Below are 20,198 nucleotides of genomic sequence, written 5' to 3' on the forward strand. Positions count from 1 at the left end.
AAATCTAGACTTCTTCCTTTCACTCTCTCTACCAAATGACTGTGTTCATCATATAGTCTGGCATTCCTGTAAATATTTAACATGAAACAGACCAAATAACTTCTGCACACTATAAATAAATAAGCCATTTGTCTGATGCCTAGACATTTTATTTAAGAGGAAAAAATAGAGACAAAATTATTTAACAGCAAGAAAGAACTTTATTGAAACTGTTGTCGGAAGATAAAGAAGAGTATGGAATAATTATGTATGCCATCTCAACATGAACTCACTTCCCAAGAAACATTTTTATATTACATGGACAGTTGGTACATTTGTTTATTTGTACTACTTATTTGCACTTTTTTTTTTAGAATTTGAATATGTTTTATTTAATAACTGTACAGTCTTATTTCTTAGTATTTATCATCAGAGATGGGTGATAAGAGATAAGAAATTTAAATTATGTTAAATTTTCTGTTTTTATACAGGGATCTTAAAAAAACTTTGTTTTAGGCAACTTTTTGGGTGTAGCTGCATGTCTCTACAGTCACTGTCCCACAAACACAAATACTGCAGTTAGAAAACAAACATTTTGAAATGTCTTTGAAACACCAGTTACAAAGAGAGAAGTGACTTTGGTGTCTACATTCCACCAAGTAAAAGCATCTTCACAATAAATTCAAACAGTAATCACGATGATGAAAATGTTCATGACAACAATAAATGACACGATAAACACCCATCCATATTCGCTGTTGTCCATTATATTTTACCTTTGTATGAATCTACAAGCTTCCTTTTGATAGTCACTTTGCTGCTGGTACACCTGAATTTCCCCACTGAGTGAGAATAAAGGATATTTCTATTATATTGCAACATTGCCTATTCTTTCCCTCCAATCATCCATAATGCATTAGCTTTAGTTGTTGGCAACCTTGTGTTCTTTTGTTCATGTGTGCAAGCCTTATTTTGTTATGCATTAGAGTTAAAACTGTAGGTAGCTCAAAACAGACATGTTTCTTTTCCATTTTTCAGAATAGCTATTTTATATTTCAATCCTTTTCTCTGTTAACAAACAACTCTGGTAATTTTACGTGCCAACCAGATAGATGCCACAACTAATTAAGTTCTGCGGGACTCCAGTTTTGCCATAGATTAGCACACTTGTGCAAGCATACAGCACAACAAATCTCTAAACTGATTTTATTATTTCAATCTGATAAATAATGGCCACATGTTAATTCAAATGTAAATTCAAAACTCAACTGGCCTTCCTGCCATCTCGCTAACCGAAAAGCACTTTTTTTTTTTCCTTTTTAATGATTCCAGTGTTGTAGAACAGAATTTTAATCAAAAATACTGGAGAGTCAGCAACTTTCGTGACTTTCCTACAATCAAACTATACGGCGCACTCTAAACCAGGGGTCCCCAAAGTCGGTCCTCGAGGGCCGGCATCCTCGAGGGCATTAAACAAGCGTTAATGCTTGTTTAATGCTTAAGGTGTGTTAAACCTCTCCCTGGTTTAACATACCTGGATCAAATGATGGCTTGTTTGAAGGCCTAAGAAGAGCATTGACATGATGAAAAGGTTGTTGGTGCCACCAGAGAACTAAACCATGTGGGATGCTGGCCCTCGTGGACCGACTTTGGGGACTTCTGCTCTAAAGATTTGGACTTGCACCAAACCGTGTATTGCACTTGTTAGTAAATCAATACGTAAATAGGTGGTAATTGTTATGGGACCTGGTCAAAGTTGTTTTTGCAGAATGAAGAAGCCCCACTCAATATACGGCTGGCGGTAATTACAGTTGAGCTCTAAAACGAAAAACAACTAAGACAAAATATATAGATTCTTCAAGCAAAGAGAGTATTATACCATTTTCTCTTATTGCAACACAAAATTAGTGAGCTAAGAGAATCCAGTGGGATTTTCCCTTCTTAGTTATGAATAAGTGTGGTCATCTCCATGCCCATCAGATTCATGTCTGGAGTGTTCTCACAGTGTCTGTTAGGAAGGATGCTCTTAATAATAATCACCTGTTCCTCCAGCTGAAACTGCATATTTACAGACATAACGACACACTTTTGCTGTCTGACATCAAGTCGGATTTAAGTTTTGCTGTTTTAGGTCAGTTACGATAAATGTATTTGTTCGTGGCGGCACAGCGGTGCAGTTGTTAGCATGAATACAGTACATAATAGGCAGTGTGGCAAAATGTGGTAGCATGCCTCACCTGCTTTGTTTGTCACTGTTCAAGCTGCTTAAATCTTTTACAAATCTCTGCTCCTACCGCGTTGTTATTGGAAGTGGTTATGCAGACATCTATAACATACAATTATAGTAATTTCACGATGACTTTCATCCATCTCTCATTTGAATGGACTTTCATCCATCTTGTCTTTTCCATTTTTAAGAGAGGCTAAGGGGAGTGGGTCATTTAAATTTTTACCATCAAGGGAAGCAATGAGTGATGGATTAGAAAGAGGTTCCTAGAAATTATAATCAACTTTAAATTACAAAAAAAGGAGTTGTATATATTTAATAGAAATTGTTAGTGATTCCAATAACTAAGGCTCTTGTAATTATTCAGGACATACAGATGTTACTGCAAAAAAATATTTTATATGAAGACTTTTACACCTTTGTACCAGAGATGTCAATAAATAAAATGTGCTGTAATTGGAGCTATACAGTGAGTTATTACATATATATATTAAGGCACAACATAGTAGTTGCGGTGACTGAAGAAATAGTCCAAGGAAAAGAGAAATACCAAATAAAAGATTTATGCATGTTATGGCATGTTTTTGAGAACCCAAAATAAAAGAGCCATCATTGAAGTCTTCGTTTTCAGACCACAAGACCCTTTTTCTGCTCGCTAGTCAAACCAATATTCCATCCAACAAAAAAAATTCAAAATTGTTTCGCAGCAATGTATTTTGAACTGAGCAGATTGAACTGAGTACTGATATGCACGGCTTGATCTTCGCTGCCCCTGCAATATATATTTGGAACAACTTTGAGTTATATGGAAATGACAGTGCTGTAGATTGTGCTGTGACAGACAAGCCCAGGCAGTGGAGGAAATTGTTGCAGGCCGGTGGTGCAACAGGCATATCTGTGCTGCACAAGGTACATCAGGAGGTTGGAGATGGAGACTTAATATGTGAAAGTTTTACAAAATTGATCTACTGGACGGCTGATATGGCCGCTGCATTTCGGCCACAGCAAGCACAACCCTCATCTGACTGTCATTTCAGAATGAAAAATCAGTTTAGTGTAGTCTGCTGGTTTTCTTGTAAATATGTGCCTGGTAATTTCACTTACACCGAAATACAATAGATATACAAATACAATGTTTTTCAAAATAAGGGGAAACAATCTGCTAACCATAGGTTCCATACTCACATCTTACCTTTAGAAAAGTAGAAGCACAGGTGGTCAAAAAGGTTTTAAATCTTAAAGAACAATGATTGGTTCATGGTCATCAAGAAAATTACATATCTGAAACAAGCATCATCTCTGACTCAATCTTTCAAAAAAATTTGACAGTAATGCATACTTTCAAAACTCCCCATAATGGCAATAGTCAGGCTTTCATAAGTTGCATACCAATGGTGCAAAATGCTGCTGCTCCACTTTTTTTTAAAACTGGAACAAGTAAATGTGAACACATTTCTCCAGCCTTGGCTTTGTTTCACTTCACTGGCTCCTAGTTCATTTCAGAATCCATTTTATAATTCTTCCATTAGTTTTTAAGTCTTTTAATAATTTTCCTCCATCTTATCTATCTGAACTGCTTCATCCATATATATAGGCTATATATATATATATATATCTTCTCACTCCCTTGTGTCAGTAAACCAGTTGCTTTTAACCGTTCCAAAGGAAAACTTAGAGGTGACAAAGCTTTTGCTGTGGGAGAACCAAAATTGAACAACGCTTTGCCTGTCAGCCTGGCAGCTTCTCTTGTTGTTTTTTAAATCTTGTTTAAAAACACATTTTTACTCCCTGACTTTCAACCCAGTGTGAGACGCCTACTCTGACCTCACAGTTTTTACATTTGTACTTGCTTTATTTGTTTTTGATGTTTCTTTTTCTTATATAGCATTTGTGCACCTCTTGTTCTCTGGCCACCGTTAGCCTTTTATGTTTAGCTTTGTTGTTTTATTATTGCACTTTGGTCAGCCTTGCTGTTATTTTAAATTGCATTATGAATCACATAGCATGGTATGTAATCTTTTGGCATTGTGAGTGAAGAAAGGTCAAACTCCATTCAGATTTATTCAAGTTCTGAAATGACAATTAATGTTACAGCCAGTATGCATATAATTTTGTAATACAGTTACCATCTGTACTGTTATCATCTGATCTTATCATGAAAACTACAGTTAAATCTGTGCTTTAAACACAGAGGCTCGTGTGGGTTTGTTGTGAGACTGTGTCCAACTTCAAGCAACAAAGTTTTGGGTGCATGTAAATTATTGCAATAGCAAAACAAAACCAGGATTCTGAAGTAACTGGGTCACAGTTTAGCTAAATTTCTTCTTCTTTGTCTGTTTTGATAAATTACATGTCACTCTGAAGCTCTGACATGTCCTAATATGATTCTAGCTGAACTGTTCACTGCTGCAGTTATAATAAACATTGCCTTTTGATTTTAACTATATTATTCCTCTAATTACTGGGTAACCTTTTTGTTGTTTAAATATTTATTGAATTTTTATTGAGCATTAAAGCTGCAATATGCAACTTTTATAAAACTTTTCTTTTTTGTTTTTTTACATATTTCTTGAAACTGTCACTATGTCGGGACAATATGGCATGATGCATGTAATCTGTGAAAAAAATTCAACTCCTCTGCCTTCTCCCGGTTTCTAACTAGAAAAAACCAATCAGAGCCAGGAGGAGGGTTTAGAGCTGTCAATCACCTGTCAGTGTGTCGTTGCTATTTCATGTTATGAATCCTCAGCCTAGTTATTATGACCAATGATGATGATGGCAGGTAAACTGTCTTCCTGTAAAGGTAAGTTGTTTCTCTGCCATTTGCACATTTAACTGTGAGAACATGAGGTAGATAGACAGAGCTAAGACCCTCTTCCTGGCTCTGATTGGTTGTTTTTGCTTGTCTTAGCAAACCAGGAGCGGCGGATTTCTTCAAACAACAATAGTAGCTCAGGGAGGAGGAGGAACAGATTGATCTGTTCAAAGATCATCTATTTCATAACATGCTACCATGGCAAGGTGACAGTTTTAACAAACATGTAAAAACAGTTGTTTTAAAAAAATAAAATTTACAAAATGCACCTTTGAAACAAACAACATAAAATACAAATAACATCACAGACGGAACAAAGAAGCACACCATACATTTACAGCTGAATATAAATATGGTCAAATTCATTTTAAAATGGTGACTATGAGTGAAATGATAAAGTGAAGTAACATTCCTTGTTTCTTTCTTGTAAACCAACTGAATATAGAGATTATTTTTCCATTAATCCGTATAAATGTTAACCTGCTTGTCTCTTTACAATACCTGTCAGAGTGGATAACTTTTCATTGGTCACCAACAGATGAGAAATCAAGATGAATGTGGCATCTATATTTGAATCTTGTTTTGTTTGGTCCTTCTACTTTGTCTGAAAAAAGCATTACTGCTCAAGCTGAGAAGAAATGTCGCCTTCTGAAAAGAGCATTCCTGCAAGCATATCCAGAATAATTATAGGTTTCAGAAACAAGTAACAGTTATGTTTTACGATCTGTGATAATTCATTTGTACATGATGTCCTGGTCTTTTCATCCCTGACCACATTCTCAACCTACAGAAACAAAAAAATTACTTCTAAAAATAGTCAAATATGCAATTTGTAGGCCCTCAGTAAAAAATAAAAAGCAAGGAAAAGACCACATCAATAATAAGTTAAATTACATTTTGCTGTTGTTCTATGCGCGTAACAGTGGAGTTAATGAAGCAGCAAAATATTCTGGCAAATACAATATTTAATTTAAGATTTAGATCATCCTCTTAATCTTTGAAAGATGAAGCTATGATTATATATTCTAATCTAAAATGTTGTGTAATGACACTAGTCCACAAGTAGCAAGCACAATTCATACAAAGCATCATGTTTAACATGAGAAGGGCTATAAATAAAAGTTGATATTTTCCCGTTTACTACCAGGCAGCTAATATATGCCTCCTAATCTACTGTTCATAATCCATAGAACTAGTCATTGGCAGTGGGCCAGGATTTAGTCCAGGATGTTCCTGTCACATCCATACATTTTTCTGCTTTATTTATTAAAAATTAATCCAGTGGTAAGATGATGGATGGGTCCAGGAAAAGTTTCAATCTCTTCAGTTTCTCACATACTAGCTCAATATCATCTAACCACTTCTTCTCAAATTCCATGTTTGGATTGTATTTGTCACTTTTGGCATAAAATGTTTTAAACATTTTTTTATGCAAAACAAAGCTACATCATTTGACCAGATGTCCATAATGTCCCCATTCCCAAAACTTGTTTACGCACACACAGTTGTGACATTTTATTTAAGCCCAACTTCCTGGAACCATATCAATCATTACCAGTTTCTCTCCTCCAATCAATTTCTGTTACCCCAGTTAAAATAATCTCATTTTACATTTGGAGAAGTAAACATTCTTGAGCATCAAGATTGTGATCACAGTAGACAAAAATAAAGTAACTTCTTCCATCACTAAGCTAAATTTATTTTAAATTAAGAAACATGAATTAACGTATTCATATAAAGTAGATATCTCAATAGATTTGATTTCTGTGTAAAGAACACAAGAAACTAGTCTGCTTTCCTCTCTTCAAATCAGAGAATTAGAATTAGACAATACTACTCTGTTTACCTTGGATAACAACCTGAAAATGCGAGGCAGAGAAAACTACATTCTTTGAAAAAAAAAAAAAAAAAAAACTGCTTTTTCTCATCGAATAATACCAGTCAAAGTAAGCATTGTTTTCTATGGGCTGAGAAGGCTTTTACATAAAGAGAGGCATAGAATAATGTTTTCAAGCTCTGTTCTAGATTCTCCACTCGAAGTAATACATTAAAAATGAAGTATATGATCACCTCAGGGAACTCTGCTAGAAAAAATACACTCAGATGTCAAACATCAATATGAGGTGTTTAATGCATATTTCATAACTTTACTGCATCCTCTATCACACTGGCTTGTAAATATCTACAGTACATTTGAGTTCCTGCATTTCCCAGTATTACTTTCAGCATGCCCTAGAGAAAAGGGTCTCTGTTGCACTGAGTTGCACTTGGTACATCTCGAAGTGAGAGCTACCACAAAGGCATTGTCCTTTTTTATATAAAGAAGTAAGAATAAAATAGATCAGTTATGTGGTGTGTAGCTCAAACTACAAAAAAAAAAAAGCTATCACAAAGGGACTTTACATACTACTGATGAAACTCCAACCGAAACGCAAGGCACAAATGCATTACACAGGTATTCAAACATTTTCCATAGATATGAAGGCCATCTGGGGTCTATCCATTTGTGATGCAATTCAGAGCAACTTCTGAACATGAGGTCCTCTCAAAATTGCAAAATTATCAAAGATTATGTACTATTGAGAAATCTCTGTAAAACATTACAGCCCTAGAGATCAAGGTAGGAAGAATGGTTCCCTGCACTTACACAACTCATTTTACTGGGATTTTATTTATTGTCAGTGACTAATAGAAATGTGAATGTTTAATTTGTCCAGTGAAATAGTTCAACAGATGGCTAACGCATGCATTATTTAATGGTATCTAAATATTACCCTGCAAACTTTGTATTGTAGCAAAGCTATTTCTCTACAAATGCTGGCTGAATTGGCATGCAGTGTGCTGCAGGTGTTTATTTACCCGTGAGAGGAAATTTTATGCCACCATTATCTGGGCCAAAACTTTTTCCCCCCTCTTGACCTGTAAATGTACTGACATTCTCATCTGTTTTCATAATGCACACATGCACTAAGATACCTAGCAAGGTTTCAGAAGGATTATATCTGGTTGAGGTACACAATACACAGCTCAGTGAAGCAATTTTACAGGTGATCAGAGCAGGAAATAATGCATTCATACAGCGGGAACAAATTTAACAATCATTAACAATGATCTTTTTCAAAACATTTATCTCAACAGTTAAAAAAATAAAATGTATTAAGTTGACAGAGTCTAAGTGGTGAATCTTCGAAGTCATGTATTCTTATTTTTACTGTGCGAGTATAAATCAAATCAAATCTTTAGAACATGTCTAAGTCAAGTTTTCAGCCTTTGTTTTGCAACCAAGTGCGACTCAGGTTCAAATCTCAGACTTGCATCTTAAAAATCACATAGATCATTTTTTCAACTGCCGTTCAAACTGAAATTATTTCACAGTTAAAATAAATATAAGGAAGTCTTAACGGAAATAACTTAAACCGCAGTTTATGTCACCTGCTGGAAAGACCTGACCTGAAACATGGATCAGCAAACAATAACATCTCACTGAATATTCATAGTGAATATTTTTTGCAGTAACTGTGGAAATAAATAAGGGGTTGGCTTTTGCATAGTGCTGCATTTCAAAGTATGAAACTGCTGCATGAGGGATTTTTCTTTAATTAGTTAGTAGCAGTCCTTGTCATATCAATTTTTTTTTTTACCATAAAAGGCAAAAGGAAGCCAGACACACACAACGCACACAAATTCAGGAAGAAAAACAAAAAGGTTTAAGACAGAAAAAAATTCTCTTAGCAAAAAAAACACAAAGCTACGATAGAGGCCAGAGCTCTGATAAGCAGCTCTTTAAAAGATACACTTCATTAACAGCACATGTATGCCGAGTTCTTTCATCTGTTTCAATTTTCAGATGTTGTACTTCCTAAAGTCTAGCCAAGATGATTGCTTGGCTTCAGAAGTTGATACGGCAACCCATGGAAGCCTTTGACTCCTTTTTTGATTTCAGCTTTAAAGAACTACATCTGACACACCTCCATTAGGCAATCATTTCCCTCTTCGCTACAATAACACAGCACAGTTCCTCCCATCTGCCTGCATTAATCACCGTAATAATCACCTTCTTCTGCCTGCCCAGAGAGGAAATAAAGCAGACAGTGTATTATACTGTCCAGGAAGAAGCTGTGATGGATTCTCACCCTGATGTACACATAAATAAAGCCAACATTAGATATTACCAGCATTGCCACCAGGCATATAACACCAGGTGTTTTAGTGTGATATAAAATGATTGTTTGTGATCATTAAAATATCATTCTAGCTTTGTTGCAGCTTCCCAAAACAAATAAGTGTAAGTCTGTTATTGCTCAGTAGAATTTTGTTATCAGTTTTATTGTCTTTTCAAGCAAACCTGAGGAATTGTTTCAATCTCTGTCTGACAGCTCATGTTCTTGTCAAAGTACTAAGTATAGATTTAGTTTGGAGCTTATCTACAAAGAAATTAAATAATAGAAAGTGTGTCTTTGTTTGAACTAAAACATCTTTTGGGACAAACATCAACCTAGAATCATCTGACAACTTCAGGGGAGCTACAGATAGACATCAAGATTGGGCAGCATTTAATCACAGTGTTGAGATCCCATTTACGTAAACATGTCTAAATCAAATTGAAGAATAAGGAGCTTTGTGTACATAGGCAGCGCTTTGTGGTAGCATTTAGGCTTTCCAGAATGGCTGGAATTATAGTTTTGATGAGGGAATGATATTACAACATAAAGCTCAAAAAGTCAAACCAAAGCTAAGAGTTGCATTCCAACTTTTAATTACTTTTCTTCATTATGTCAATGATGTGTAATTTTGTTTGGTTTTGTTGTTTTATATTTTCATCATATAAACCACTTTGAGTTGCCTTGTTCCTGAAATGTGCTATGCAAATAAATTTGCCTTGCTATGCTGTACCTAACATTTTTGTAACTTTAAAATACCCCAAAAGTAACACAGCATAACAAAAGTAAGCTGTTACTTAGAATTTCTGACAGTTTGTATTGAAAATACTACTGAAAATAGAAGCTAAAAGTCTGTTACTAACTGTTTTTGTGAAAATGTTTATCATTCCCAGATCAATGCTCAAATTTCCAAGACAAACTGAGCTTACTACTCTCATCTTACTTCAAAATAAAAGTCTCACAGACAGGATGTAAAGCAAATAGCACTCCTTTATATGCAGTGTCTGGAGTATTTGCTTCTTTACTTGACAAAATGAACTACTGACATCAGCTGAATAGTATGAATTGTCAGGGCAAATATCACTTTGACAGTGACAAGTATTGCAGCATTAATGCCTTATTAGCCCCCTAATTATTAATACTCTAAAACGACCTCTCTGATGAACAATTGAAAACTGCCTGAAAGATAATTTTTTTCAAACAAATTAAAATTTGCAAAATAGACCTGTTGGGCAATAATGCTAATTAGATTTTTTTTTGTCAGTTTCAATAAGAATCAAAATAATTATGCTATTACAGGTAGAACCAGATGTGCCTCCACATAGTTATGTCAGACAGCATTTCAGCTGGCACGTCCCATTACTTGTCTGCACAGCCCTGCATCAGTTAACCGCCTGACAGTGACACAGTCCCCTCAGTAATTAGCAGCACAAGAAGGAGCCAAGGATCAATGTGTTTTCCATTGGAGGGATTCTGGCAAAGGAAGATCAATGAGGGGACAAGAGAGCAAGAGTCACAACAGGTTTTAGTTGCAGTGCAAAACAACAACAAAAAAAGAAGCTACAGATGTTATACTCAGATGATTAAGAATTGTTCTAGATTTATCTCATGTTATTATGATAATGTCTCTTCTACTCTCAGTTTGCACATTAAAAAACTGTTCCTGGTTAAATAACGGAGGCGGGACGGGCACACTCATCCGAATCCCCAAGCAAGCAAGAATAGTCAGCTCTAAGAGGGATTATACATTTGAAATGTATGAGAAAGAAGTGCCGGTTTTCAATTCACTCTTCAAGGCTGCAATAGAATGGCTGCCTGTTGCACTGTAGTCCTCTGTGAATGCAAAGAGGTGGGAGAAGTTTCAGCTCAGAGACTTAGACTGTAAATCTGCAAGGTTATCTTAAGTCTCCATGAGCCCTGAAAGTCAGGAAGTGAGAGCACTTTCATTTTGTCCCTGCTGATGTAGTGATAAACCCACTGAAGCATTTCATTAGCGCCACGCCACTTGGTGCTTTAATGTCATTGACGCTCCAACATCTTTTACTGTATCCATCCAGCAGCACACAGAAAGTGAACACCCCCTTTGTCCTCTTGCTCTGTGGTGTTTGCTAGTGGCCATGAGTAAATGAATGGTTTTTCTAGGCTATGCACTTCAAATTGATTTGCTAGCTCAAATAATTTGCTCTTGCTCAGCACAGGCTAAATGACTCCACCATTATTGATCCAGTGACATGGCAAGTCATCTCAGATTTACTTGATTTTCTTTTGTTTTTTCCCATAAAGGATTTTCCTCAAACACTCTCACAATGGCCTAAACCTGGAAACATTTCAAGAGTGATTTTAAGCATACATTAACTCTCCAATTCTCTGATTTAATATTGTTCAGGATGAAATACCTATAGCCTTGTCTTAATAAGACAGTAGCATTATATTTGTAAGTCAAAATTCATTTTAATTAGAAAATTTTAAATTATTTGCTCTGGTTGTACATCTTTACACTTTGATAGAATATATCAAAGTATCAGTTCTAGACAGTGCCTTAATAAATTCGGAAAAAAAGTGCAAGTATTTGTCTTAATGTCAAACAAATAAGAAATAGAAACATGTGAGATATATTTATACAGATCTGCCTATTAATCTGTAGAGCAATACTTTTCTTGTAAAGAAATTACTAAGAACAAAGCTAGTTTTTAAATCAAATTCAAAGTGTTTTAGAGTCACTTGTTAAGTTCATAGTTTCATGGCGTTAACATTGACATGAAAAATAACAGAAAAGAGATATTCCCTAAAAACACAGAGAAGTGAGAAATTCTTTGTTACTATTATGGTCTGTAAAATGTATTTTTCTCAGTATTAGGTCTGGCCTCAACCAGCCCATGGCACGTTAGCAATAGCATCTTACCCATTATGTAAATATATATATATACATTTATCTATCTAGATGGATGGACTATTTTGTGTTGACTTGGATGTTTGAGGGGTTCACAGTGGTGCCATAATTGTTTTGTGTTTGGGGTTTTGACTTTTGGTTTGATTGTTTCTTATGGATGATTAATGCTTCATAGTTTCCTAATTCTTTCTTTGAGCTCTATTTCATAGCTAATTGTTGTTTCCCTCCCTGAATATTTATTTCCCTCTCATGATGTTCTGTTTCATTTCAGTTCTCTCTTACCATGTTTTGTTCAGTCCCATATATTAATCATTACTGAATAGGTCTTGTAATACATGTTTATTCTTTTTTATTTAATTTTAGTTTGTTCTTGAATTTTGTACTTTGTGTTAGCATACTTTATTTGTCCTCTTTAGTTTCTCTCCTGTTATTAGTCTGCCTCCCATTTCTATTGTATTCACGCTCACCAGTAATAATCACTTGTGCCATTCACCTGTCTCATCATCCCCCTGTATCACCAGGTCTACCAATCAAATAAGCCCTTGATTTTCTACTATTGAGTGCTGGAGTCTCTGTTTTCATGCCCTGAATCACATCTACTTCTTTGTTCTGTTCTATGTCCCATTTTTTCCGTTTCTGAGTTTTGTAAGTCTTGTTTATCACATTTTTCGACAATATCTCCCATAAGAGGCTGTCTGCAAAAAGACTGCTGATGTCACATACAGGTTTTTTGCTGCTTACACAGGTGACGCTGTAGGGGGGGTGAACATACTGCTGGGGAAACGCAGACCTGTTAACACCTGTTACAACACCAGAAAAATTCCCGGTACACACCGACCCCGACATCGGGGTAAAATTTTAAAGTGCTGGTAGTGTGTAGTAGTGCATAATAGCACTAGTTCTAGATATTCTTAAAACTTAAACATTAGAAAATAGAAAAGAGTGACCCAAAATATTTTTGAAAAATAATCAACATTAATTTACGTTGGTTAATTTTGAAAATGCATCTCGTGCTTGGAGACTTACCAGACTGCCACCCAAACAAGAATATTAAAAGCTCTGCTTAGCTATAATTTGCCACAAACATGAGCCCAGTTTGTGACAATAACTAAAAAAAGCAATGGAAAGGCCGGTTAGGATAAATTTATGTTTAATAATTTTAAATTTGTTTGCAAAATTGAATAATAGTGTAATGCAGGAATTAGCACAAATGATTTAAATGGTATGAATAAAAATAGCAGAATTATTTAGTTACTTCTCAGATTTAGGAAGGATCTCCACATGCTTTGATTCAAAGGGCCTTTCCCTTTGATTACATGTTAGCCAACATGTGAGTGGAAACCGTTCCACAGTCCCAATAGGGTGGGGATGGCATTTACTTTAAGAGTAGTTCAAGCCTCTAAAAGTTCTTTCCAACCTCTTAAGCAATCATTGTGCTTTTGAAATTATCTATGAAACGCACCTTTCTACATTGAGAGGGGTAACATTATGACTTTGTCAGGCTGAGGTGTCATTTTAAAAAGGACACTGTATCTATAATCAGATACAATCTTTGTAAATGCTACTAAATACATCTTTAAATGTAATTAAAGTTGTAGAAGTTTGAGATTAGTTCAAATGGGTGCAACTTCATAGATTGTTTTATAGAAATTCAGTGGACTTAATCAGATCATTGTCAAATAAACTTTGAAGGTATTCATCACTCATCCCTTCATCATTCTGAATCTGTAATGATTAACTGAAAATGAATGTGGCACAGAAATCCGTGGGGGAGTCAAAGCACCAAGAGAGCAGCAGAGAGTGCCTTTCAGCAATGCTTTCGCCAAAGAATCAGATATAATTACTTTCAACTGTCCTTCAGCAACCCACATGGGGTCAATCCTCTGACATTCTAATCATTAAAAGCTGTCCAGTTAGAGCTATCCAAAGAGAAAAGCTGTTTTGATTGCGCTCTGTCCAAACCTCCCCAACACGTTCATCCAAGTAGCGGAATTTCTTACCGTAACACACACCACCAAGGGGAACAGAGTCTTGTGCTGAAATCCAGGCAGGTAAAAATATCTGTCTAAACTAAAAAGTTCAGCCAAGACCAGGGAACCAAATCCTCTGGTGGATGGAAAGAAATCTCCAATCTAGGGTCCATTTCTATTCAACACCATCTATATTAGTGTCCCCCCATAAAATCTAATGCAATATACTACCTTGAGAAGTCAGACACAGCCAAAACTCCCATGGTTACTCTAGAGTAGAGTTTAGATTTATGACCAAAGTCCAAAAAAAAAAAAAATTCAAGCTTGATAAAAATTGAAAATTGTTTGCGTGATGATTGAGTCGGGCTAAGGTTTCTGTGGTGCATTTTATAAGCCTACAACATATACAACAAGGAGAAAACGACAATGCACTGTAAAAAGTTGTTATTAAATAGAGGATTTGGATACTTACTCAGTTGAGGAAGAAAGTCAGGTGTAGAGGTTCATTAGAGTCTACAGGAACACGGCACTGCAGTAAATGCACAGTAAATGTGAACGCAACTCCGCTCCTATCACTCACACCCCCCAGGTAATTTGCAATTTACTCAACCTGTGGCTACTAAAATGAAAAATGGAGACAAAATGGAGCTGGAAGGTCTTAACCAAAAGCTAAAAACTAAAGAAGTTACACTGCTGGATTTTGCTGGATAGAGATTGGACACAGAGCCTATATGCCAGGTCTGGTTTTTTAGGCTTGATCTAAACTCTCCTCCAGAGGAGTATCCATGAAAGTTTTGTGCTTTACAAATGTTGCTATCATGCAAGAGTGGCAAAAAGAAAGACATTGTTTAATTGAGTGTTTCCCGGCAGGAAAATAACCATGAACAAAAGTTACAATGGAATGGTTCATGTGACAGAAAGAGCAGGTCCAAGTTCAAATCCAAATCTAATTCTCAGCTGTGCCACATACAGAATAGGTAAAAATTTTTAATTTAAAGACTTATAGCATTACACACCGTAAGACTTGCAGATTTTAAAGGAACAAAAGTTGATTCTCCTAAGAATTGTCTTAAGGGGCCCACATCCAAATGTTTGCCACACCTTTTAAATGGGTATTTGCTAAAAACCATGAATCATTTTTGTTCAACACAAAATTTTAAATTTGGTTAGTAATGAGACAAAATGTCAAGGAAAGTTACAAGGAGTGTGAACATTTTTGTAAAGCATAATCAAAGGTGCAATACAATTTACATTAAATCTGAGTGTTTCAAAATCAAGGAACTGCATTCCTTGCACTCAAGGTCAACTTCCCACGGTATGTAATTAATTATGACTTTATTATCTTTACCAGCAGGAGCAGATAAAGTCATGCCCTGGTTCAGATGATGAGTTGCAAATGAGGTGCATCTCAACAGTGACTGCAGAGCGGATCCATTTAGGGAATAAAAGCAATCTATCTGATTTTTGTCCCACAATTCACAATCAATTCAGGAAAGTGGGGTCAACTCAACTTCAAACATGTTCTTGTGATTCCAATCAGCTCCTTCAGACACATTTTATGAAAAGGAAAACAACAAATTAGACAAGTGAGCTCTTTGTGTTGCATTTTCTTTTAAATTACTATGGGACTGAATAAAATTCATGTTTTAAAAAGCAATGCAGCTAATCTTGAAATTAAACAACTAATGACAAATACAAAAATGATTAATAAAATACATTGCTCACAAAAAGAAGCATTCATATATACAATCTCTATATAAGCCACTGAACTATTTATTCTAAAGGAATGTTTGTTTGCTCTTCTCTGGGCAGCAGCTTGTCTTAAACCGCCTGCTTGCCTGTGAAAGACAGGAGAGTAAATGCATTTTTCTATCTGTTCATTGAACACTTAGGGGAGCGTTGTGTCTGCCTGCGGGCAAATGCTCAAATGCAGCTGGATTACAGTGCATGACAGGGATCCAGAAGCATTTTCCTCGCCTGTTTCAATAGAGGAAAAAAGTGTGAGCTGCCACGTAATGACCTTGCTCACCTCTTCAGCATTTTAATGTCACCTGAACAACACAAATATGTGCCCTGATTGTAAAACATGACCTAATTAGGGAGGACGACATCAAAGTTCACTGCAGAATGATTCCTTTTGTCAGCTCACACAATGAATAAAGCAAAATGCAATAACGGTGCAAACTTGAAATATTTACACCAGATGTATTCTAAAACTGATAAAGTGTTGTTCCTTCAACTTTAATCTTGACAAAATAGTCTACAATAACACACTGAAAACATGTTTTGGGTAATTTAGGAAAGTTGAAAACCCTGAAACGCAATAGGTTATATCAAGTATCAAGAATAATTGCTATTACTCAATGATTTCCACTGATCATCCTTGAGACGATCTTGCAAGTTGATTTAGGTTTAGCTGATTTAAATTCAGTCAACTCAACAGGATTTGGAACTGTTCAAACTTCCTGTGAAAGTTAGCATATCAGAATAAAAACCAAGCACTAAAGTCAAAGCAATTGTCTGTATACTTCCAGAATCTGATTGTATAAAAGCACAAATTGGGATAATGGTACAAAAAGGATGCAGCATCACTGTCCCCAAAACCCCTCTTATCTCCGTTACTAATAAAAAGTGTGAAAACATAGGGATGCTCCGTAGATTAGAGATGATTCATTTCTGAAGAAAAACAGGCAATGTTCATTACCTGGTTGACACCAGTATTACTGTTAATTATGGAGGCAGCAGCATCTTGCTTTGGTTTATCTTTAGTTCATTCATTTAAAAAAAAAAAAAAAAATGTTGGACTAAAATGAAATGCTGCCCTTCAGTTTCTTTTAATTGAGTAAATATGTTGTGGAAATCCACTAGCCAGGTCTTTCCCTTCAGGACAATAGTATTGGTGGTAATGCAGTTCTTTTTTTGTGTTTTTTTTTTTTTCAATCTGTCAAATTGTTTTTGCATTACAACATCTCTTACTTAAGAACTACAACAGATGGTAATAACTTATATGGCTGCAAAATTGTGAGCTAGTTGCATTTCTAAACTTATTCAAAGCTGTACAAATACCTTGATTTTTTTATTTCAGTTTAAGCTTTGGCTTCAATCGATCACAAAAAACAACGTCAACGAAAGACACTGAATAAGATTATTCAGACACAATTCATTAAACAAGTACTCCCTCATCTTATTCTTTAGGTGCATCAAAAATGTTAAGTTTCTAAATTTAAAGAAATCATGCTAGATAACTGTTACTAAAAAGACTGATTAAACACAGTGATTTTATATCTTAATTCTCAAATCAATCATCAACCAGCTCGCAAACCTCAGATCAAAAAGTAAAAGAAAATAAACACAAGTAAGCCAACGGATGCAGGAAATTTAAGCATCTATGCTACTGAAGCTTCACAGACAGTGGGATTACAGAGAGCGGAGCAGGTTGAGAAATTACTGTCTGCTGTAGAAAATGATGCGGGGAAGAGCCGTGCAGAGTAGAACTGTGCTGTAGCATGTAATGGGAAGCCACTAGTAAATGTGCATGTCAGACAAGCTATTATCATGCTGTGCGCAGGAAGTGCTTTTTGAAATAAAAGTAATCAGGCCTCATTCTTTATAACATGGTGCAGCAAAAAAAAATTGTTTGTCTTATCAGTAGTAATTTTTCAGCATTTTTAATTGGACGTTGCCTCTATTTGCAGCATTAATATAAATATCCTAATAAAAGACAAAATAAAAACATGGCACAATTTGTTTGTATTCATATATTTTGGAAAAAGTGCAACTTATACACCCCTGTAACTATAGATTCTCTGTGTTATAGTGATGACTCACCCATAAAGTTCAGGTATCCCTCTCCACCTAAGCCATGTGTGAGGAGGCGGATCATCTTATGCAGCTGCATTCCACGGTCGATGATGTGCGACATGGGAACCAGGGTACTCATATTGGTGTACATCTCTTTGTCCATTAGCCAGAAGGCCAAGGTCTTATCACCAACCAGGGCCTGAAAATGTGTGTGATATTTCATTATTCACAGCAGAAAAAGATGCTGACTGCATGCACTGTAAAGTGAGATAGGATTAAATGAGTACCTGGTCGTGGCTTTCTGCATATGCGATGCACTTCTCTCCATACCGCCTGTTGGTCAGCGTGAAGACAATATTGCCCATGTCCCACTCTTCATCCTTTAACTCCTTCAGGATCTACACAATGACAGAGAGGGCTTATTGAAAAAGGGTATGATAGATGTATAGCTGAAAGATCTTTTCAGACTGACTGATGCCTTCAGCTCAGTATTTCAGTTCCGGCAGTCTTTCTACCTTTCCCAAGTTTTCTCTGGGTTACACTTCTTACCAAGATCAATCTCTGTTTTGACATCTCTATATCCGCACTGTGAGTTATGTCTACCTATAAATGGTGGTAATGGAGTTTTTAATAACTGCACTACAGCCCATGGGTAGTAAGGCATCAGCTCTCCAAACCCAAGATGGGCAAGGTCAGAACCTTTCATCCAATGGAAGGATTCAACAATAAATCCAAACGGTGGCACTGCACTGGCAAGTCAACATGCTCGCTTACTGCCAATTGAGTCATTTCCAAAAGGTCAGGAGAAGACAAGAGGTCACGAAAGCATGCATTCCAGGCACGTCTTTCAAGACGGTATCACAATAAAGAATTTGTTCAAATGCTGTATACAAAAAGTATACAAAACCAACAACAAAGTAAAGGGGTGGGAAAAAAGATCATGTGAGCGCACTGAGAACAAAGATAATTCAATCAAGACGAGGAAGTCTGGAAACCCGTAGAATCATTATGAATATGAAGAAAAAAAAGTCCTCCAAGAATCCTTGGCAATTGACATGTAGCTGTCTGAGAGGTGGGTGACTCGGCAAACCCATTTCAGAGACAGGCTGAAGTCTGCTCAGTGGAATTGGCAGTGACAGCTGATTGACACGTCAGGAAACCTTTATATTACTCTACAGAGCCATAATCCTCTGAGTAAAGAGAGTAAATTGTGCCGATCAATATGTCTGAGATGAACTGACTGGTCCCCCTAAATAAAGGCAATACGCCTCTCTATATCACCATCTGTTCACATTCAATTTTCTTCACCTTTGCCTTGTGTGGCTATAGTCATCGCCATTGCCACCAAAGACATTTACTGGGGCAATTCTTTTTATACTTGCAACATAATCTCAGAGGTTTTAACACCTTGAAGGGCTGACACATTTTCAGATCCTAGAGCTACACACTTAGAAACTCTCTTAAGATAAGATCAATATAAAATATCAACACTAAAATGTAAGAAACACAAACAATCCAACTATTTAAAAATAGGTTGTTGTATGTTTCTCTTCAAAGCAATTCTATACCAAATATTGTAATTCTTGAATTAGAATAGACTAGCAAAGGACCGGCAGTTTTTGGATTGACCAAAATATTTAAATAGGCAATTTCCAAAAAGTGAATGCAGCAAAACTAGGTCTGGAAAGCTGTGAAATATAGTTCCTGCAGAAAAAAATGGAAATGGCTAAAATCAATATTGATAGTTGGCGAGTGTAGTTTTCCTGTTAGTCAGCCCATGATGGCTCTTGTTTCACTGTGGTCTGTTTGAAGTTGATTTTAGAATTTATGTTATGTAGGATATTTTTTATTGCTGTTTTATTGTCTTTGCGATTGTTGTATATTGTTAACAGCAAATGGGGACATACTCTGCAAATTAGCTTGGCTTATAATTGTTATAGTGTCAGTATTTGTCTATACTTAACACTTGTTCCATTGCAAATTAACAATAAGGAAAGAACAACAAGCTGTTTAGTAAGCCATTTTGAATAAAATAAATTAGCTTATGGCATGCATATTTGTTTTAAATTTCTGTTTGTATTGTTATAAAGTACATAATATTTCTACTCACAATGTGGGGTTCCTATACCAACATTGAATTATTAATATGTAGTTATACACCAAAACAAAATACACAAATGTAGTTTAAAGGAAAAAAAAACAAACATAAAATTTTATGTCTCCTCAAGGCCTTTCTTGAACAAATGAATCCACTAGCAGTCCCCAAGAGATCATCAAGGCTGCCTCCACATCTACATACAATCAGACATTTTACACTTCTTTATGAATCATTACAATTCAATTCAACCGCAAAAGT

The 20,198-nt window shown here is 35.8% G+C and overlaps 1 protein-coding gene across 1 annotated transcript in view; it reads right to left on the reverse strand.

Moving 5' to 3' along the window:
• Window positions 1-20,198, reverse strand: part of gbe1b (glucan (1,4-alpha-), branching enzyme 1b) — a 112,613-nt gene that overhangs the window by 38,621 nt on the left and 53,794 nt on the right. The window contains exons 11-12 of the mRNA XM_044119717.1: window positions 18,130-18,240; window positions 17,870-18,041 (exon numbers count right to left, since the gene is read on the reverse strand). Of these exons, the coding sequence (XP_043975652.1) occupies window positions 17,870-18,041; window positions 18,130-18,240 (283 nt within the window). The remainder of the gene's footprint in view (window positions 1-17,869; window positions 18,042-18,129; window positions 18,241-20,198) is intronic.

This window comes from Gambusia affinis, linkage group LG06, assembly GCF_019740435.1.
Source record: "Gambusia affinis linkage group LG06, SWU_Gaff_1.0, whole genome shotgun sequence".
NCBI classification, from domain to species: Eukaryota; Metazoa; Chordata; class Actinopteri; order Cyprinodontiformes; family Poeciliidae; genus Gambusia; species Gambusia affinis.